Genomic DNA, 22,744 nt, shown 5'->3' with positions numbered 1-22,744 from the left:
TGGCAGGACTCCGGAGGAAGAAAATCAGCGCAGAAGGCAACTTCCCTGCTTCTGTGGCAGTACTTGGGGAGAAAAGGATCACCGCAGCCTACCTCGTGGAGAGAAAGAAGATGGCGCCCACACCACGAGGTGACGCACCCGAAGTAAAGATGGCGGCGGCCAGACCACGAGGGGCAGCGACGATGGAGCAACACGTGATGCCAAGCAGCGAACCGAATTGGGGTAAAGATTGCAAGGCTCTCTTAAAGGAGACCGGCAACCCATCACAATTAAAGGGACAGTTCCACTCTTTATACAGCGATGCCGGTGATACTTATGTAAGCGATGTAATTGACAAATTCAAGTATGTAAATGTAATTAACCATGTTAAGTCGGGTGATTGCGATCGGAACTAATGTACTGTGAGAGTAAATGAAGTAATGATGTGCAATGCCGAATTCTACATGCATGCCGACAAAACCAAGAGCAACCTCCCGTCGGAAGCACCCAGGTCCAGCCGGACTACCTGATCATGTAGCTTGCGCCTCCAGGACCAATGTGATGCCCCAGGGAGCATGGCCACACACAGATGGAGCATACCAGCTGCAGGGCCAGCGATCAGTGGACGGCAAAGGCACCACTACCAGTACCCTGCCCCTGATCGGCTCTCCCTCTCTGGCCACCAGGGCCAGTACCGGGAGCAAGAGGCTAGCACCCTCTAGCTCTCCCAACAGCACCTGGGATGATCAGGCTCCCACTATCGCTGAAGGGCAGCGAAGAGACACCGCAGACCTCAAAGGAGGACAGGGAGGCCACACACTCCTGTGGCTCTGCCCACCACTAGGCAACGGCAAAGGCCCTGAGTCTCAGTCAGGTGAGCGATCCGAGCCCACCCATCTGGCAGGGGGCACAGCGCCGCCATCAGACAACCTGGACACAGTCCGGTTACTCTGGAACTAGCGTCCTCACCCACCTGTACCTACACAACCCAGGGGCAAGACTGTGATACTATGTATGTACCTTACCTGTAAAATGTACTTGTTCCACTACTGCAGAACCCAAACAGTAATGTAATTAATCCTATGTTTTTTTTTGTTCTTTCTTTCTGTACATGTATGCACATGTAGGTGTTGATCCACACACATGGTCTATGTATGGGGGGAGGGGGGGGAGGCGGAATGGATGTATGTAGCCATGGACACACAAGAATCACACACAGAACCCACTCAACCCCCACTGCAACCTCAACCCGTTCATTGCTGACCACGTCCCAATGTGGCAATAAGGATTGGGGGTCAACAGGGAGAGAACCAAGCCAAAGCATAGACAAGGTGCAAAGACGTTGGGCACTCAAGTCTAGGGCCAGGGCACACAATGCAAAGATCAGTGGCACAAGACTTAGGGGAGAGTGATGTTGTGTATGTATAATATAAGTATACTCCCTGTACACTCAATGTACAGTTACATAAGACTACTGGATGTACCTTCACACTGTATACACTATGCTTGTACCATCAGAGGGTGCAACTGGTGGAGACCTAGGGGTCACCTGTACAGGACAGGTAACCAGGTATAAAAGGGAGCTCACCATGATGTACCCTCACTCAGGAGCTGTAATAAATGGGCTAAGGTCACCGCAGTTCAAGTACAATACCTTGCCTCGTGGAGTCATTACTAGAGTGCTTACCCTGCCCGCTCTCCATAACTCCTTATCCCCTTATCGTTTAAGAAATTGTCTATTTTTGTCTTTAATTTATTCAATGTCCCAGCTTCCACAGCTCTCTGAGGCAGCGAATTCCACAGATTTACAACCCTCTGAGAGAAGAAATTTCTCCTCATCTCAGTTTTAAATGGCCCCTTATTCTAAGATTATGCCCTCTAGTTCTAGTTTCCCCTATCAGCTGAAACATCCTCTCTGCATCCACCTTGTCAAGCCCCCTCATAATCTTATACGTTTCGATAAGATCACCTCTCATCTTCTGAATGCCAATAAATAGAGGCCCAACCTACACAACCTTTCCTCATAAGTCAACCCTCTCATCTTCGGAATCAACCTAATGAACCTTCTCAAACTGCCTCCAAAGCAAGTATATCCTTTCGTAAATATGGAAACCAAAATTGCATGCAGTATTCCAGGTGTGGCCTCACCAATACCCTGTATAACTGTAGTAAGACTTTAAGGAATGGCTGAACATGCGAGAGAGTGTGCACCAAGGTTTTCTGACAATGCACTGGAGGTCTTGGTGCAAGATGTGGAGGGAAGGAGAGACATCCTGTATCCACAGCGGGTAGGAGGCCCTCCAGGGACTAACTAGCAATCTTGTTGTGCGAGGTCCCTTGGGGGAAGAGTGACCATTATATGGTAGAATTCTTTATTAAGATGGAGAGTGACACAGTTAATTCAGAAACTAGGGTCCTGATCTTAAGTAAAGGTAACTTCGATGGTATGAGGCGTGAATTGGCTAAAATAGACAGGCAAATGATACTTAAAAGGTTGACGGTGGATAGGCAATGGCAAACATTTAAAGATCACATGGATGAACTTCAACAATTGTACATCCCTGTCTGGAGTAAAATTAAACGTGGAAGGTGGCTGAACCGTGGCTAACAAGGGAAATTAAAGATAGTGTTAAATCCAAGAAGAGGCATATAAATTGGCCAGAAAAAGCAGCAAACCTGAGGACTGGGAGAAATTTATAATTCTGCAGAGGAGGACAAAGGGTTTGATTAAGAGGGCGGAAATAGAGTATGAGAGGAAGCTTGCCGGGAACATAAAAACTGACTGCAAAAGCTTCTATAGATATGTGAAGAGAAAAAGATTAGTGAAGACAAACGTAGGTCCCTTGCAGTCGGATTCAGGTGAATTTATAAGGGGAACAAAGAAATGGCAGACCAATTGAACAAATACTTTGGTTCTGTCTTCACGAAGGAAGACACAAATAACCTTCCGGAGGTACTAGGGGACCAAGAGTCTAGTGAGAAGGAGGAATTGAAAGATATCCTTATTAGGTGGGAAACTGTGTTGGGGAAATTGATGGGATTGAAGGCTGATAAATCCCCGGGGCCTGATAGTCTGCATCCCAGAGTACTTAAGGAAGTGGCCCTAGAAATAGTGGATGCATTGGTGATCATTTTCCAACAGTCTATCGACTCTGGATCAGTTCCTGTGGACTGGAGGGTAGCTAATGTAACACCACTTTTTAAAAAAGGAGGGAGAGAGAGAATGGGTAATTATAGACTGGTTAGCCTGACATCAGTAGTGGGGAAAATGGTGGAATCAATCATTAAGGATGAAATAGCAATGCATTTGGAAAGCAGTGACAGGATCGGTCCAAGTCAGTATGGATTTATGAAAGGGAAATCATGCTTGACAAATCTTCTGGAATTTTTGAGGATGTAACTAGCAGAGTGGACAAAGGAGAACCAGTGGATGTGGTGTATTTAGACTTTCAAAAGGCTTTTGACAAGGTCCCACACAAGAGATTGGTGTGCAAAATCAAAGTACATGGTATTGGGGGTAATGTTCTGACGTGGATTGAGAACTAGTTGGCAGATAGGAGGCAGAGAGTCGGGATAAACGGGTCCTTTTCAGAATGGCAGGCAGTGACTAGTGGAGTGCTGCAGGGCTCAGTGCTGGGACCCCAGCTCTTTACAATATACATTAATGATTTAGGTGAAGGAATTGAGTGTAATATCTCCAAGTTTGCAGATGACACTAAACTGGTGGAGGTGTGAGCTGTGAGGAGGATGCTAAGAGGCTGCAGGGTGACTTGGACAAGTTAGGTGAGTGGGCAAATACATGGCACTGTGTACTGTGGGGTATCTATTCCGTACAAGGAATCTATTCCGTATGTCACAGTTCTTCCAAGCATTTCACCATCGGTCATCAAGGCTGAGGGGACATCGCCGAAGCCACAGTCCAAAATGGCCTTCTAAATTTGAGACGGGTTGGTGGTAGGTTGTTCGTCCACCTGGATCGGCATGTCATTGCTAGTGTAGTGGTTGTATTCTTTGGAGACTGCATATTTGCGGCGTTTTGTTGTCAATAAAAGCGTACCGGTGATAATTCTCATAACAGAATTCAGCTGGACATCAACGGATTTCACAAGAGGACTTGATGTGACACACAACTTTAAAATGCGGCAACATTTTATATTGCTTACAACTAAAATCAATAAACGGAAATGCAGCTGCCGCTCTTTAATTTCTTGTATTGAATTGTTTAGTGAATAACTTTCTGCTTTTGGTTGCTAAGGGAGTCACGGGACCTGATGCCCTCACCATCATGGCGCCGAATGTGGCCGGCAACGTCAGCGTCACGTGGCCCCGTGCGTCGTAAAGCGCAGCTGCGGGGGTGCTGTGAAGTGTCGCGCGGCGCGGCAGGTTGCCATGGTTTGAGCGGTCGGTGAGTGTGGGCCTGGTAGGAGCAGCGGCGGGGGAATCGGGCTTCGTGCTTTCACTCGCCATCTGTTCGGCGTGATGGACAACTCGGGAACCAGTGGCGGCTTACGCGCCGGCTTCGGTCTTTTCGGCGGCGGCGGCGGCGGCGGCGGCGGCGGAGGAGGAGGAGCCGGCGGCGGCGGCTCGGTGCACGATTATTCCCAGCCCGACCTTTCCCGTGTCCCCTGTGAGTACCGCGCCCAGCACGGGTAGGCCGCAACCCGCCTAGCGCGGCCCTGCCACTGTCGTTGGTTAAAGGGACAACTAACTAGTAATCGTTTAGAACGAGTTTAACAAACATCGGTATAAGAACTAGATTATAGCTGATCCAAAACTCGGCTGCCCGTGTCCTAACTCTCTCCAAGTCCCACTCACCCATCACAGGCGGTCCCTCGAACGAGGATGACTTGCTTCCACGAAAGTTCACAGATGTTTCAATGAAGGACCCGATGTTCCAGTCCTGAACTCCAGTTGAGGGTGTGGAAGATTCCTGAGTTAATTTTTTTAACATGGAAACATACAAACAGAAAATAGGTGCAGGAGTAGGCCCTTCGAGCCTGCACCACCATTCAATAAGATCATTCCCTCAGTACCCCTTTCCTGCTTTCTCTCCATACCCCTTGATCCCTTTAGCTGTAAGGGCCATATCTAACTCCCTCTTGAATATATCCAATGAACTGGCATCAACAACTCTCTGCGGTAGGGAATTCCACAGCTTAACAACTCTGAGTGAAGAAGTTTCTCCTCATCTCAGTCCTAAATGGCATACCCCTTATCCTTAGACAGTGTCTCCTGGTTCTGGACTTCCCCAACATTGGGAACAATCGCCCTGTATCTAACCTGACCAGTCCTGTCAGAATCTTATGTTTCTATGAGATCCCCTCTCACCCTTCTAAACTCTAGTGTATAAAGGCCCAGTTGATCCAGTCTCCCCTCATATGTCAGCCCAGCCATCTCGGGAACCAGTCTGGTGAACCTTAGCTGCACTCCCTCAATAGCAAGAACGTCCTTCCTCAGATTAGGAGACCAAAACTGAACACACTACTCCAGGTGAGGCCTCACCAAGACCCTGTAGAACTGCAGTAAGACCTCCCTGCTTCGATACTCAAATCAAGTTTGCAGATGACACTAAACTGGGTGGCGGTGTGAGCTGTGAGGTGGAGGCTACAGGGTGAATTGGAAAGGTTAGGTAAGTGGGCAAATGCATGGCAGATGCAATATAATGTGGATAAATGTGAGGTTATCCACTTTGGGGGCAGAAACACGAGGGCAGAATATTATCTGAATGGCAGCAGACTAGGAAAAGGGGAGGTGCAATGAGACCTGGACGTGGCACATCAGCCACCACATGGGCTTGACAGAGCTAGGTCTTTATCCAGTGGCAAGGGTTAACCAGGACGACTGGAGACCTGCTCTGCTGCACGGACCTAGTGCGTGCACACATCGCAGTGTGGGCTGGCCTGTGCTGCCCCTGGGCTCTTCTGGTCCCCGTACCCTCATTCGCCGCACCTCCACGATGTTTCAGGGCCTGGCGCTCCAGCTCTTTATAGCCCCGACCCGTGATGGTGTTTTCACACAGGTCGCTGACCTACATTGGCTCCTGGTTAAGCAACACCTCATTTAAAAAAAAAAAAATAAAAAAAAATTCTTATCCTTTTCAAATGCTTCCATGCCCTCGCCCCTTCCCATCTTTCTGACCTCCAGCCTAACAAAAAAGATTTGATTTATATAGCGTCATTCATGACCACCGGATGTCTCAAAGCGCTTTACAGCTAATGAAGTGCTTTCGGAGTGTAGTCACTGTCGTAATGTGGGAATCGCGGCAGCCAATTTGCGTACAGCAAGCTTGATTCTGAGGGATACGGGAATGATAATGCCATTGAATATCATGGGTAGGTGGTTAGACTCTAGATTGTTGGAGATGGTCATTGCCTGGCACTTGTGTGGCATGACTTACTTGCCACTTATTAGCCCAAGCCTGAATGTCGTCCAGGTCTTGCTGCATGCGGGCACTGACTACTTCATTTTCTGAGGAGTTGCAAATGGAACTGAACACTGTGCAGTCATCAGTGAACATCTCCACTTCTGACCCTTTATGATGGAGGGAAGGTCATTGATGAAGCTGCTGAAGAGGGTTGAGCCTTGGACATTGCCCTGAGGAACTCCTGCTGTGATGTCCTGGGGCTGGGATGATTGACCTCCAACAACTACAATTATCTTTCTTTGTGCTAGGTATGACTCCAGCCAATGGAGAGTTTTCCCCCTGGTTCCCATTGACTTCAATTTTACTAGGGCTCCTTGATGCCACACACAGTCAAATGCTGCTTTGATGTCAAGGGCAGTCACTCTCCCCTCACCACCTAGAATTCAGCTCTTTTGACCATATTTGAGTATTGGTAAGTAACTGGCTTGGAAGGTGTCGTTGCCAGTACTATCATCATTTTGCTGATGATTGAGAGTAGACTGATGGAGTGGTAATTGGCTGGATTGGATTTGCCCTTTTTGTGGACAGGGCAGTTTTCCACATTGTCAGATAGATACCAGTGCTGTAGCTGTACTGGAACAGTTTGGCTTGAGGCACAGATAGTTCTGGAGCACAAGTCTTCAGCATGGCAGCCAGGATGTTGTCGGGGCCTATAGTCTTTGCAATATCCAGTGCGCTCAGCCATTTCTTGATATAATGTGGAGTAAATTGGATTGGCTGAAGACAGGCTTCTGTGATGGCGGGGACGTCAGGAGGAGGCCAATATGGATCATCCAATTGGCACATATGGCTGAAGATGGTTGCAAGCACTTCAGCCTTGTCTTTTGTACTTGAGCGCTGGGCTCATATATCATTGAGGATGGAGATATTCATGGAGTCTTCTCCCATTGTCCACCACCATGCACGGCCGGATGTGGCAGGACTGCAGAGCTTTGATCTGTTGAATGTGGGATCGGTTAACTCCATTTATAGCTCGCTGCTTAGCATGCATGTAATCCTGTGTTGCAGCTTCCCCAAATTGGTACCTCATTTTTAGGTATGCCAGGTTCTGCTCCTCTGCACTCCTCATTGAACCAGGATTGGTCCCCTGGCTTGATGCTAATGGTAGAGTGAGGGATATGCCGGGCCATGAGGTTGCAGATTGTGGTGGAATACAATTCTGCTGTTGATGGCTCATAATGCCTCATGGATGCCCAGTTTTAAGCTGTTAGATCTGTTCTGAATCTATCCTATTTAGCATGGTGGTAGTGCCACACAACACGATGGGAGGGTGTTTTCATTGTCTTCAAAGACTGTGCGCAATCATTGCTACCAGTGCTGTTGCATCTGCGACAAGTAGATTGGTGACGATGAGGTCAAGTAGGTTTTTCCCTCGTGTTGATTTTCTCATTACCTGTCGCAGGCCCAGTCTGGCAGCTCTGTCCTTCAGGACTTGGCCAGCTCAGTCAGTAGTGATGCTACCAAGCCGCTCTTGGCGATGGACATTGAAGTCCTCAACCCAGAGTACATTCTGTGCCCTTGTGACCATTAGTGCTTCTTCCAAGTGATAACTGCAGGTCTACCTGACGATCTTGGTGCTGCTCGCAACGCTCCTCCGTGTGCTCCCCTCCTAAGTGAGAGCCAGCCCACTTTGCGCTGCACTTGTGGTGGCTGCACTCTGCTCACTACTTAAGCGAATGAGCGGCAGCCGGAGGCGGGCTTGATGCGAGCTGGGATGGAGCGTGGCTGCTAACTGTCCAGTAAGGCCGGTCCTGCTTGGTACTCGTGTTATTCTGTAGACCCCAGTTTGAGAAGCACTGGTAAGAGAAAGAAGCTGAAGGGACAGCCAGTAATGCAGTGAAGGGATTGAGGAATGTGTTAGAGGACCTATACAAGGACCTAAAGGGGATCACAGTGACGGGCAGGAATGAGGTAGTGGAAGGGTTTGAAAGGCAGGTCTAGATTCAAAGTTGGACATGGAGAGCCAGTGGTGCTTGGCAAGGATTAACGTGATGGGAGGATTGGTCTAGGTACTTTACAACACCACCTGTGCTATTTTGTGTGATTTTTGATAGTTTATCAATAGTTGAAATGGAGAGGCTGACCAGGAGAGCATTTAATGTCCAACTGCAAGATGATTAAAGTGTGCATTTAGTTTTTGAGGTGGGGGGAGGTATGGGGCAGAAATGGCCTGGTTGCCGAACAGCAACTTGCTTTTTTATATAGTATCTTTTAGTGCAAAACATACTGCCAAGGTGTCTAAGGGAAAGAAAACAGTCTTGATGAGTGATTTGGATGGGAGAAGGGAAATTGAGTTTGAGCGAGGTTCTGGTGCAGTGGACTTGGCCTGAGGTGGCAGCCAGCGAGGGAGATGGGTAGGTGTAAGTCGGAACAGAAGAGGATGGCTTCAGTTTTACCCACTTGAAGCTGGAGGAATTTGAACCTGCAGTAACAGCAAGGCCCTTTTTTATGCCGATGTACACTTGCTTGACAGTGTGTAAATGCTGTACTCTGTCTAAAGGCATTTCACTGCAGCAGTGAAGTGGAGTAAAATATTGGAAGTGAGGAATGTTATGTCCTTGAGTTGGCAGCACTGTTTAATTTTGAAAAAAACACGAGGTCAATTCTTCAGGATTCTTTCTGTCTCGCTCCCTCTCTGTGTGGGTCTCCCTCTTTCTTTCTCCTTTCTTTTGTCGTCTCTCTTTCTTTCTCTTTCTCGCTCTCTCTTTCTCTTTCTCGCTCTCTCTTTCTCTCTCGCTCTCTTGCTCTCGCTCTCTTGCTCTCGCTCTCTTGCTCTCGCTCTCTTGCTCTCGCTCTCTTGCTCTCGCTCTCTTGCTCTCGCTCTCTTGCTCTCGCTCTCTTGCTCTCGCTCTCTTGCTCTCGCTCTCTTGCTCTCGCTCTCTTGCTCTCGCTCTCTTGCTCTCGCTCTCTTGCTCTCGCTCTCTTGCTCTCGCTCTCTTGCTCTCGCTCTCTTGCTCTCGCTCTCTTGCTCTCGCTCTCTTGCTCTCGCTCTCTTGCTCTCGCTCTCTTGCTCTCGCTCTCTTGCTCTCGCTCTCTTGCTCTCGCTCTCTTGCTCTCGCTCTCTTGCTCTCGCTCTCTTGCTCTCGCTCTCTTGCTCTCGCTCTCTTGCTCTCGCTCTCTTGCTCTCGCTCTCTTGCTCTCGCTCTCTTGCTCTCGCTCTCTTGCTCTCGCTCTCTTGCTCTCGCTCTCTTGCTCTCGCTCTCTTGCTCTCGCTCTCTTGCTCTCGCTCTCTTGCTCTCGCTCTCTCGCTGTGATAGATGTTGCATGTTTTACTGCATATCCGTCACATAAGCAGTCTCTGAGAGATGGTTTTACAGGCTCCTTTTTTTATAAAAGAATTGTCTGCTGGTCAATCTATATCATTCCAGGTCTTGGGAGAGTCTTGCCCCATCTGATATTAGTTGGTGTCCGAATAACGTCATCAGACCCAAACTTCTGAATTCCAACAAGGCCTGGTGCGAAGGCCTCGCTGACTGGCCTGTTAAAATAGCGGTGGAGTGAGACCAATGAGGATCGAGGCTGCTGCAAGCATTTTACGCTCACGTAGTCCAGTTCTCGCTGGGGGGGTTAAAATCGCATAAATTACATGCACTCGTCATATGGTTAGAAGGAAAACCTGAAAAATGCTACGTCAAAATGTCCAGTCTGCCAATACTAGTGACGTTTTAGTTCTGAATGCTTCATCACCATTTCTAAATCTAAAAACCTTCATGGAAGCGGTTGTCTAGTTTGGAAATGGTCAGGCCTGAGCTGCCCTGAAAGCAGCAGTTCATGCTGAGTGGGAAGGGTGGGTTTATGGTGTGATGCTGCCGCACTTTACTTCAGAGCTATGCACAGGCAGTCTGCGTCCGATTGTGTTGAAATAGCTCAGAACTTCCACTAGCTGCAAACCACCTGGACATGTATGCACTGAGGTGATCCTTTTATTATTTTGTCTGAGCAACAAGTTTGGTGGAACTGTCAGTAAATATCTACAGCAACACAAAAGCAAAATACTACAGATGCAGGAATCTGGAATAAAAGCAGAAAATGCTGGAAATCTCAGCAGGTCAGGCAGCATCTGTGGCGAGGAAGCAGAGTTAATATTTCAGGTCAATGACCCTTCTACAGTATATGACTGCTTACCCGCTTGTTTGTCTTTTGTAAAATAAATCCACCTGATATTTTAAACTGAAAGTGAGGTTTGACGTGATGCTCTATCGCTTTAAAAGACCGCAGTGAGACCCTGTGAAGGCCTAAGATAATTTGAAAACCAGGATTTCTGGTTGTTTCCTCGAGTACATTACCTAAAGCTTACCCAGACCTTGAGGCAAGGGTACCCCCTCTCAATTATGGGGAGTCAGGACCAATATTCCTCTTCATGCGTGATCCCTTTAACCAGCAGCACGGCCTATTCAAATTTTCGCACGTGCAGTTTCTTCCATATAAAAGCTGGTGAGCGGCCTGTGCAGGACCTCCAGAACGCTGCATGACCTTGCTTCCGTGCTGCTTAGCGGAAGCAAGGTCATGCAGAATAATCGGGTAATAACGTTAGAAAAGAACCAAACGCATAACACCGACCAATCGACATCTCACTCTATTACTCCTGCCATTAAAGGTATGATTCCCCAGGTTCTAGGGCCCTGCACCCAAGTTGCCATAGTTTTGACTTGAAGCTAAACTATTTTGCTCTACTGGCGACACATAGGATAAGTGGTGATGACTGACTGAGCCATCTATCCGAGTGGCTGTTCTTAGTGTGAGCGTAGGCGATGGATGTTGGCAGGCTATTGAACCATGGGAAGTGTTGTGATCACATGTCACATGCACGCTCCAGAATGGGTTACTGGTAATTGATGGGGACGAAAACTTGGGCTTTCTCCTGAGCGCAGTCAGAGAGGGTCACTGTAGAATCCCAATGCCACCCTGATTGAGATTGGTAAACTTGGCATAGACTGGGAATCAAATCTGGTATTTTCCTGCTCTGGAATGGCTCAATACTACCCACATTATGTACTGTGTGATGGACAGAGCAATTAAAAAAAAAAAATCAAACAGTACAGCATGAATTTACCCTGCTGGCCCACAAGGAACTTTGGCTAAGTTTCAGTGTTTAGCTCGATCCTACAGCTTTTTCTATGGGGAAAATACTTTTTGACATGGCAGTGGTGGAATTGATGCAGCTAAGCCTTTTATCTTTCTCTCTGATCTCTCGCTGTGCTTATTTGGACCTCTTGAATGCTTTCTAAACCTATAATTATGGGAAAGACATAAGTTGAGGACCATTGCTTCCTGTGTAAAGCCTACTCCACTTCACCATTTCATCCAGAAGAAACAAAAGAGAAGTTAAAAGATGATTACCCAGCAAGATTTTCTGGAAAGCACTGCCTGACAGGGTGGTGGAAGCAGATTCAATAGTAGCTTTCAAAAGGGACTTGGATAAAGACTTTAAAGAAAAAGAATTGCGGGGCTAGGGGAAAGAGCAGGGGAATGGGACTAAATGCATAGCTCTTTTAAAGAGCTGGCACAGGCACGATAGGCTGAATGGCTTGCTTCTGTGCAGTATGATGCTACAATGCGTCCTAAGACAATGGCGACTTGCAGCATGTTTGTATCAGTCATTTTCAGGATTGAAAATATGCAAATGGCTGGCGTAACAACACCGGTGCCTTTGGAAGGCCTGTATAGGCTGGCAAGCAGAAAGCTGCTTTGTACAGTACCAAAGAAGCATGCTTCACTTCTGCCAGCCCAGGTGGGTTTGTTGTCGGTGCTGGCGCTTTCCGATGATGCGCATTACATAAGAACATGAGAAGCAGGAGTCGGCCATTTGACCCCTCAAGCCTGCGCCGCCATTCAGTAGGATCATGGCTGATCTGATCTTGGCCTCGACTCCACTTCCCTGCCCTCTCCCCATAACCCTTGACTCTCCTATTGTTCAAAAATCTGTCTCTCTCCACCTTTAAATATATTCAGTGATTCAGCCTCAAGTACCACCAGTAGTGGCAGGATACTTCACTGGTTTACCATTCGGATTAAACTGGCAATGTAAATGTATGATCGGTAATGCTAATGTACACCATCTTGACTGGCTCCTAAATGTTGTTGCTTGGAAGCCATCCGCTGTATGCAGAAGTATGCACACCGTTGGCTATCATTACTGAGCCAAAGTTACTGATGCGGATTTGGCTCCAGGAAATCTGTGTCATTGCTTAATTTTGTCATGCCTTTCTGTGTTCCCAGTTTCAGTACTGTTGCTTAAACCCATTCTAGTAAGATGAGTTCCACTTTAAATTTCATTCCAAATGCACAAATCAGCCAGTCTGGGGAGATAGCTGCTTTTTGCAGCAACTACTTCATAATCATTATCATTAAATTCTGAAGTGCTCATCGCGAATAGAAGATAGAGCAGTGGTTTATGCTTCTGCTGAAATATCTAGGAAACTCAAAGTGCAACATGTAAACAATGGCTCGAGTGTCTTATCTCATCGCAAAGGTTGTGTTGCAGTTGCCCCACGACCACTCTATCCGAGCTTGACTGTGCAACCTCCCACAATGCAGAATAAAGTGTCCATTCAGTGCTGTGCCTGCCACCTGCCCGTTTCTAATACTGTACAGCGCAGCAATCTATCACGGTGACTTCTTTATTCCTGCTGGGTCGGCTGGCTGTTAAAGCTTATTGAGTATATCTCTAATGTGGTAATGGTGCTTTTCTCAAATGGCTTGTGCAGCAAATAACCTAGTCCTGCTGATCTGATACTAAATGTTACCAAGATGAGAATTGACAGAGCTGTTTCTTGTTAAAATGATTATTCTTTTCTTCCCCCTCACACCAGCTGCTCCAGACTGGTGCTTGGTCCTGACCTATTTCCAGTCCCTAGTGAATGCTGCTCTTGTGCCGGACCACAAGGTGATAAGCTTAGGGTGACTCGTTCCCTGTGTGTTTAATATATTTCTGGTGAATTTCTTTGCTAAAATCAGGTGACGGGAATAGAACACATTTTATCCACCATAAGAGTACTTTTAGGTCGGGTATCGTACAGCCTAGGTGCAGGATAAAGCTACCTTTGCATTGTGCCAACAAATGTCTTTAATATTGATGCCTGAACAATGCCCCCTACTGCATCACTGTCTGTCCTTTCTATAGCAGCTGTCCTCTGCCATATTGAGACTGTTTTGCTATGGACTCTCGCCCATCCACCAGGACTGCTCCGTATTCCTCACTTCGGGCAGTAGAATCATAGAAAATTAGAATGTCCAGTAGACTGGATAAAAGAGACTTTCATCCCGTTGGCTTGAGCTCGATTGGAGCCCAAGCCCCAGAGGTGAAAGGTCAGTGCTAAGCTGCTGCACCATGTAGTCCGGCACTTCCTATCTACCTCTCCTTCCCTTTTTTAAGTAAACTCCTGCTGTGACAGTCTGGTTAAAGTGGGTAGCTGAGTGAAAGAAACTGGTGTGTTAGGGATGCTGTAAGAGGCCGTAAAATAAAATGACACGGGATGTTACTGGTGCTAACTTTTCCCCCTTGCTGTTTGCAGTGACCGGAATGAGCCCTTTGTCTCCTTACCTGAACCTCGATCCGAGATATTTGATCCAGGTGAGTCAGAAATATGTTGTTTTAAATATTCAAGGCTCCGTATGGGTAGTTGGGATAAGACTGGTCATAATCTTTCAAGGTGGAGATGGACCTAATGTTTTTAATGCTGCAGGAAAAGCGTGCTAATGAGTATAAGAATAGAGAGGATGAACACGTGGCTGGAAAGTTGGTGTGGGAGGGAGGGCATTAAATTCTTGAGGCATTGGGACCGCTTCTGGGGGAGATGGGACCTGTTGCACTTCCACAGCGCCGGGACCCAATATCCCCACTGGAGTTTTGCTAGTGCTGTTGCGGAGAGTTTAAACTCGCTTGGCAGGGGATGGGAACCTGAACAAATTCAAAAAGGAAGGAAATAAAACAGAAATTGGATAGCAAGAATCTAGAAAGCGAATCTGTAAGACTGAGGAAACGGGGCTTAGTATGTAGTAAACAAGGAGGTCTTCCTGTGCTGAATGGTATACTTTAATGCAAGGAGTATAGCGAATAAGGTGGATAAGCTAAGAGCACAGGTAGACACTTGGGAGTGTGACATAATAGCAAAAATGGCTGAAAGAGGAGCAGGTTTGGCAGATCAATATTCCTGGCTAAGGATTTTTAGACAAGATAGAGAGGGGGGTGGGGTGTTGCGGTACTGATTAAAGAAACTATTAGAGGTGAGGAGGGATGATATGTTAGAGGGATCATCAAATGAGGCCAATTGGGTCGAATTGAAAAATAAATGAGGGCTGATCATACTGCTGGGCATGTATTATAGACCCCCAAACAGTGGGAGGGAAATAGAGGAGAAAATATGTCGGCAAATTGCTGTGAAGTCCAAAAACCATAGGGTAGTAATAGGCGATTTTAACTATCCAAATATTGATTGGGACAAATTTAGTGTGAAGGGTATATAGGGTGCGGAATTCTTGAAATGCATTCAAGAGAACTTTTTTAGTCAGTATGTAGCAAGCCCAACACGAGAGGGGGAAGTCTTGGGGAATGAAGCTGGGTAGGTTGAAGGGGTATTAATGGGCGAGCACTTGGGTGCCAGTGACCATAATTCAGTCAGATTCAAGTTGGTTATGGATAAGGACAAGAATAGGCCTGGAATAAAAGTTCCGAATTGCGAAAGAGCTAATTTTGCTAAGTTAAGGAGTGATTTAGCCATAGTGGACTGGAAACAGCTACTTGTCGGTTAAATCAGTGTCGGAACAGTGGGAGGCTTTCAAGGAGGAGATCCGGAAGGCTCAGGCCAAACATGTGCCCTTAAAGAAAAAAGCTGGGAAAAATAATTCTAGAGCCCCCTGGATGTCTAGGGACTTACAGGGGAGGATTAAGAAAAAAAAGGGACGCTTATGTCATATACCAATTGTTAATTATTTTAAAATCTTTAGAGGAATATAGGAAGTTAAGAGGCAACATTAAAAAGCACGAGAAATTCTTGGCTAGTAAAATTAAGGAAAACCCGAAGATATTCTATAAATACATTAAAAGTAAGAGGGTAACTAAAGAAAGGGTAGGGCCTATTAAAGGCCATGAGGGTAATCTTTGTGTGGAGGCGGAAGATGTTGGTCAGGTTCTTAACAAATACTTTGCATCTGTTTTCACAAAGGAAAAGGGTAATGCAGATACTGCTATCGAGGAGGAGTGTGATATTCTGGAAGAAATAAATATAGTGAGAGGAAGTATTAAGGGGTTTATCAGCTTTGAAAGTAGATAAGTCCCCAGGCCCAGATGAAATGCATCACTGGCTGTTGAACGAAGTAAAAGAGGAAATCATTTTCCAGTCCTCTTTGGATCTGGGCATGGTGCCGGAGTATTGGAGAACTGCTAATGTTTAAGAAGGGAAAAAGGGATAGACCGAGTAATTACAGGCCTGTCAGCCTAACCTCAGTGGTGGTAAAATTATTGGGGAAAAATACCTGAAAGACAGGATAAATTTGCATTTGGAAAGGCAAGGATTAATTAGGGACAGTCAGCACGGATTTGTTAAGGGAAGATCGTTTTTGATTAACCTGATTGAATTTTTTGAGGAGGTAACCAAGAGGGTTGATGAGGGTAGTGCGTACGATGTAATATATATGGACTTTAGCAAGGCTTTTGATAAGATCCCACATGGTAGACTGGTCATGAAGGTTAAAGCCCATGGGATACAGGGCAAAATGGCAAGTTGGATCCAAAATTGGCTTGAAGGTAGGAAGCAAAGGGTAATTGATGATTTTGTGACTGGAAGGATATTTCTAATGGGGTTCCGCAGGGCTCAGTACTGGGTCCCTTGCTTTTTGTGGTATATATCAACGCTTTAGATTTGAATATAGGGAGTATGATTAAGAAGTTTGCAGATGACACTAAAATTGGCTGTGTGGTTGATAATGAAAAGGAAAGTCATGGGCTGCAGGAGGATATCAATCTACTAGTCAGGTGGGCAGAGCAGTGGCAAATGGAATTTAATTCAGAGAAGTGTGAGGTGATGCACTTTGGGAGGGCTAATCAGGAAAGGGTATACACATTAATCAGTAGGCCACTTAATAGTGTAGATGAACAGAGAGACCTTGGAGTGCTTGTCCACAGAACCCTGAAAGTAGCAGGCCAGGTGGTTAAGAAGGCATACGGAATTCTGGCCTTTATTGGCTGAGGCATAGAATATAAGAGCAGGGAGGTTATGCTTAAATTGTATAATACTTTGGTTAGGCCACAGCTAGAGAACTGCGTGCAGTTCTGCTCGCCGTATTATAGGAAGGATGTGATTGCACTAGAGAGGATGCAGAGGAGATTTACTAGGATGCTGCCTGGAATGGAGAATCTTGGTTATGAGGACAGATTGAATAGGCTGGGTTTGTTCTCATTGGAACAGAGGAGGTTGAGAGGAGACCTCCATTGATGTGTACAAAATATTGAGGGGCCTGGACATAGTGGATAGTAAGGGTCTATTTCCATTGATGGATAGGTCTATTATGAGGGGGCATCGTTTTAAGGTGGTTGGTGGAAGCTTTAAAGGGGATTTGAGCGGGCGCTTCTTTATGCAGAGGGTTGTGGGGATCTGGAACTCTCTGCCTGGAAGATTGGTGGATGCAGAAACCCTCACCACTTTTAAGAGATAGTTGGACAGGCACTTGAAGTGCAGTAACCTGCATGGTTACGGACCTAGAGCTGGTAATTGGGATTAGACTGGATGATCTTTTGTTGGACGGTGCAGATATAATGGTAAGTGCTGCAGGGAATAGAATCCGTCCAGGGTGATTTCCTGGACTAGTTTCGATCGCCTGGATGGGTCGGAGAGGAAGTTTCCCAGAATTTTTCTCTCAATTGACCTGGTTTTTTATCTGGTTTTGCCTCTCTCCAGGCGATTACATGGCTCCGGTTGGGGTGGAGTCTAGAATGTTTCAGTATAAGAGGTGTCGCAGTTGTGTGGGGCGGGCTGAATGCTCTTTGCCTTTCCGTCATTGTTCATTAGGTTTATATGTAACCTTTAGGGCTGCTGACCAAGGGCCCTGCAGCTCTTTGTCGGCTGGCGCAGACACGATGGGCCGAAATGGTCTCCTTCTGCGCTGTAAGTTTCTGTTTCTAAGTCCAGATCAATCACCTGGCTCTGCACCACAACATAGGATATCTTACAAGTCTGCTCCTGATGTCTGCGCTTCATTATTTAGTATTTGGCACTGACTTTCACTGTCCTTTTTTGAGACTTGGGTGGTGTCTATCCATTCTTTGCTACATGAATCTGTGCTGATACTTTCTCAAAGCCTGCACTCCCACAGTTAGATGCCAAGTGGCACGCTCGTCTTTTTTTCTCAAAGAAATATTAACACTGTGGGTGGCTCAGTAGGCTAGTGATTGTACACGAGATTCCCAAAGCAAGCGCTCTACTCGGGACTCCTACACAGCACCGAGCCCAAGGTGGGCAGAGGAAACGTTTCAAGGACACCCTCAAAGCCTCCCTGATAAAATGCAACATCCCCACTGACACCTGGGAGTCCCTGGCCAAAGACCACCCTAGGTGGAGGAGGTGCATTTGGGAGGGTGCTCATCGCCGAGAGCATGCAGAAATCCAGTGCAGGCAGCGGAAGGAGCGTGTGGCAAACCAGTCCCACCCACCCTTTCCCTCAACAACTATCTGTCCCACCTGTGACAGAGACTGTAATTCCCATATTGGACTGCTCAGCCACCTGAGAACTCACTGAGTGGAAGCAAGTCTTCCTCGATTTTCAAGGGATATGATGAGGTGGATTTAAACTCTCTCCAATTGTGGGGGTGGGAGGGTGCAAACCTAGTGTCGTGAAGGCCCCAGTCTGGGACCCCCTCCCTCCATGTGCTGCAGCTGCTAATGTTTGAAGTGCCAAGGGTCGGTAGGGGGCTGTTTGCTCATCAGTACCTGACATACTGGTGGAGCAGGGCTGCCAGCTCTGGTTGGAGGCATTCCTGAAGGCTTGATCACGTGACCTCAGATCATGTGATGTCTGATCACATGTCTTCTACGCATGTTATCGGATTTATGGGGATAACAGTTTGGTCCCCTGTAGTTGAGATGCTTTATGTGTAGTTTGGCGCCAACAGCTGTTGGTGTGAGAGGTTCCAAGAACCAGGAGGCCACCCGAGAGCAGATGAAGAGGGAAAACCGAAGACCGGGAATAGGGGAAACCATTCTCGTTTTTTTCCCCCCCCCCTCTCTCCACCACAGTCTCCATCTCTGCATCCAACTCCCATTCTATGGTCTCCCCATTTCTTCACCCCCCCCCCGCACCCCTGCCAGTTCTGGGCTTTTATGTAATGGAGCACCCACAGCAGCAGAGAACCCCCTCTATCCCTGGCTGCACAGCTCATCACATTCAGTCCCACAGTTTCTCTGCTGCTATGCATGCTGTTTAGATATATCTCCATTACACAAAAACGGTGTTTTTTCACCTGCTGCTGCCTCTCACTTGCCTTAAGTTGCCAAATTTGGCCTTTTGAGTATCCCCCATTTTAATTGCTCCACCATTGGCAGCTGTGCCTTCTGTTGCCTAGGCCCTAAACTCTGGAGTTCCCTGCTTAAACCTTTCTGCCTCTACCTCTCTTCCCTCCTTATTAAGACGCTCCTTAAAACCTACCTCCATCTGCTTGAATTATGTGGCTCATAACAAATTTTGTTTGATCGTGCAGGCAAGTGGTGTTGAGGTAGAAGATAAGCCGTGATCTCATTGAATGGCGGAGCAGGCTCGAGGGGCCGAATGGCCTACTCCTGCTCCTATTTCTTGTGTAACCTACACCGTCGGACATTTTACTACCTTTAAAGGCGCTTATATAAATGCTAGTGGTAGTAAACAGACTTTGTGCATTGATGGTTGTCCGTGGTTTGTAATTTGCGAGTGTCCAAGATTTCATGGAGACCTATTGTAATGCAAGTTATTTGGGGTCGTCAGTAAGTATCCATTTATTGCAGGCGTCTGTACAGGTTTCACTATACAGTGATTGCTTATAGCCAGACATACCTTGCCATCTAGTGCCAGAACATCAGGATTGCAACTACTGGCTATGTGTCAGTCTTCAATTGCTAGTTGCACCTCATCCCTCTGTTACATTAACTCTCCCATCACGGCACTAAGTATATTTTAATTAAGCTCAATATTTTTGCCTCAGTTATCTTCGCTGTCAGATTGTGCTAGATATATAGTCTAAGCAGTTTTAAATTTACTAGTTTCCATTTCTGCTACTTTAAAGCAATAATAGTTTATTTTATCTTCAACACTTGATATTTTATATTCCTCATGAGGTACCTTTTGCACTTGGGATACCCTTAACAACTTTCTTTTTAGATCTTACAACCTATACTTCTCCAACTTTATAGCTCATGGTTGAGATGAGTTTTGTAACTTTTCTGTACCCCTTCTAATATTTTGTGAGGTGACCAAACGTATGGTCTCGCCAGTATATCAGAAAGAAAGACTTGCATTTATATAGCACCTTTCATGACCACTGGACGTCCCAAAACGCTTTACAGCCAATGAAGTACTTTTGAAGTGTAGTCATTGTTGTAATGTAGGAAACATGGTAACCAATTTGCGCACAGCAATATGATAACGGCCCGCTAATCTGCTTTTGGTGATGTTGATTGTGGGATAAATATTGGCGAGGACATCGGGAATAACTCCCCTGCTCTTCGAAATAGTGCCATGGAATCTTTTACGTCCACCTGAGGGGGCAGACGGGGCCTTGATTTAATGTCGCATCTCTGACAGTGCAGCACTCCCTCAGTACTAGATTTCTGTGCTCAAAGCCTCAACATACTTTATATATCTGTGTAAGCTCATTCTATTGCTGTATATTCCAACACTCTATTAGCTCTTGTGTTGCTTTGACATGGCTGGACATTAAAAGCAGCATCTGTTACTTCCGGCTAATTTTTGAAGCCTCCCTGTGCAGCTCCCCTCATTGTAAGCTTGTGTCCTGTTTTATTTTGACCGATGTGTAATACTTTACATTTACCAGTATTCAATTTCCTTTGCTATGTGTTTGCCAGATCCATAACCATGCTAAATCTTTTTGTAAATCCTTTCCTACTGTCCCTACTGTTTTTCCTTTTTTTCCTGTTTGTCAGCAGATTCATTCAGTCTGCAAGTGGTTTTGGTACCCCAAGTTCATAAAGACGCTCTGGTAATGTTCAAAGAGGTGATGGGAGAAAGGAGTTCTATTTGTGGCATTTTCAACCATTACGAAAACTCTGGAGGGTATTGAGAGTGGGGTCATAAGATTTTGAGATGTTATAGAAATTTTAAGATCCAATTAGTGTTTCGACTGCAGATTCTGACCTTTGCCCTGCTTCTCTTTCAGGACACTGAAGAATTTATATTACCAACTGGAGCCAATAAGACTCGAGGAAGATTTGAGCTGGCTTTTTTTACGATTGGTGGCTGCTGTATGACGGGTACGTTTGTGGTGGTTGTTATTAGATCAGTCATACCTGCTGAGAACCATAAATTAAGATCTCTAGGCTAACACCAGTGGACTTGGCAAGTAGCATACCGGCTGTGTCCTGCCTGTAAGTTGTCACTAAGTTGGACTCCAAAGATAGCTGATGGAAGAAATATAAATGATGCACAGATACAGGAGAGGGACAGTTTTTTGAACTTGGGCCCAAGAATCAATGTTGGGTTAGAGTGGAGAGATATTTGGCCAGATCTAAACTGGAGCCCTTCATGGGACAGTGTTGAGAGCTTTGGCCTGCAGCAAACTTGTACTATGCTTGCTGAGAACGTATGACTGGTGCTGACTTCACTTTGTATGCTGTCTCAATCTAATCTTTTTTCCGCCCCCGCCCCCCCCTCCCAACAAAAAAAAAAACACTCTGGTAACCTGTGCAGATACCCATTTCACTATTATTCTTGCTGTGTAATAGCAGATATGGTCAGAAAGGAAGGGTCTTTGTAAGTGAAGGGAAATGTTTGCAGTTCCAGGTAGGAATAGACCAGCGTCCTTCTCTGGTTAGGGACGGATGGAATTTGTTTCTAAAGAAGATGAATGTCCCAACTTTCTGGTTAATAATTGTAAATAAAATTAATTTAATCTCTATCCGGTTTCCAGTGGAAATCGCACCATATTTCCAAACGGCTCCTACTAGTTGGCAGGCACATGTACAGAGTTCCTTTTAGTTGATGTGGAAGCAGTCCAGTTGGTGGATGCTCGTCACTGAATCTGACCTGGGAGTGCAGGATGTTTGCAGGTGTAAAGAGGATAAAGGTTCGTACCCCAGTAACTCACTTTAGGCACTGGTTACTCATTTAGCATTGTGACACCAGCTTCAAAATGTTCCTCTGGGAAACAGAGTTTGACATTGATTTAAGAACCTAGAACCTGCCTCTGTATAATGGTTTACAGCTCTTCTCTGTTTCATCAGGGGCTGCTATCGGTGCAGTAAATGGCTTGCGTCTGGGCTTGAAGGAGACTCGGGATATGGTTTGGTCAAAACCCAGAAATGTTCAGTGAGTACCCATTCGTGTGAGGCTGCCCGTCCTCTGTTAGTTCTCTAATGGACAGGGAAGGCTGCAAAGGTGTGGACTTTCTCGGGAACTGTTATGTTTGGAGCTCAATGTAAAACTAACTTGGCTCAATTTGCAATAGGTAGAGAAAGCTTGAAACCCTATTGTGTTTTTCTCTCAAACTGGAAAAAGCACTTGTTTGTCAATGTCAATCAGTGTTAAATTCAGAAATTGTTGCAAATGCTCCCCAATGTATTCCTCCTGTCGTCTTATAGTTGGGATGATTCTTTTTTTAAAAGATACTCCTCTCTATATTTGCTATACCACCCTCTTTAATAACGTGCCATGCAGCATCCTTGGCATGAGGGCAAGCAGCCTGATCCCAAGTAACAGTGCCCTGCTACTGGCCTGGAAAGTGGCGTTTCCGAATCCCTCCAGTGAGGAAGCTTTGTTTTTAAGCGGTAACATTTTAGCAGCTACAGAGTCTGGGGTCCCTATGAGGGCAAAAGTCTTGCTTTATGCACTCTCTTTGTGACTTTCGACAAAAAAAAACTGTTTGGGAATTGATGGAATGAGAGAAATATTTTTTCCAGCCCCCCCACCTTCCTGGTCTGAAGAGGCTGTTATATTGCATTCAACCACTAGATGGCGATTATAGATTTGATCAGTGAATGATGGGAGAGACTGAGCAAATGAGAAGGGCAGGCTGAGATTGACTTGTGTGGATTACAAGGGCACAAATTCCACAAGCCAAGCAAAAACTGAGAAGTAGGGGTGGGCAATCATTTTTTTGGAGCAACATTCTATGTTGCATTATTTATCTGGCTTTTGCTTGCT

At 46.1% G+C, this 22,744-nt stretch overlaps 1 protein-coding gene across 1 annotated transcript in view; it reads left to right on the top strand.

The window, feature by feature from the left end:
• Positions 1-4,363: 4,363 nt before the first annotated feature.
• LOC139234922 (mitochondrial import inner membrane translocase subunit Tim23-like) overlaps positions 4,364-22,744 on the top strand; it is a 37,050-nt gene continuing 18,669 nt past the window's right edge. Inside the window, exons 1-4 of the mRNA XM_070865815.1 lie at positions 4,364-4,606; positions 13,918-13,976; positions 20,763-20,856; positions 21,826-21,910. Coding sequence (XP_070721916.1) covers positions 4,459-4,606; positions 13,918-13,976; positions 20,763-20,856; positions 21,826-21,910 — 386 coding nt within the window. The 5' untranslated portion in view covers positions 4,364-4,458. The remainder of the gene's footprint in view (positions 4,607-13,917; positions 13,977-20,762; positions 20,857-21,825; positions 21,911-22,744) is intronic.

Source organism: Pristiophorus japonicus, chromosome 22 (assembly GCF_044704955.1).
Source record: "Pristiophorus japonicus isolate sPriJap1 chromosome 22, sPriJap1.hap1, whole genome shotgun sequence".
In the NCBI taxonomy this organism is placed as follows: Eukaryota; Metazoa; Chordata; class Chondrichthyes; family Pristiophoridae; genus Pristiophorus; species Pristiophorus japonicus.
Note: the sequence above shows the minus strand (reverse complement) of the source record. Positions and strands in the feature narration are given on the sequence as shown.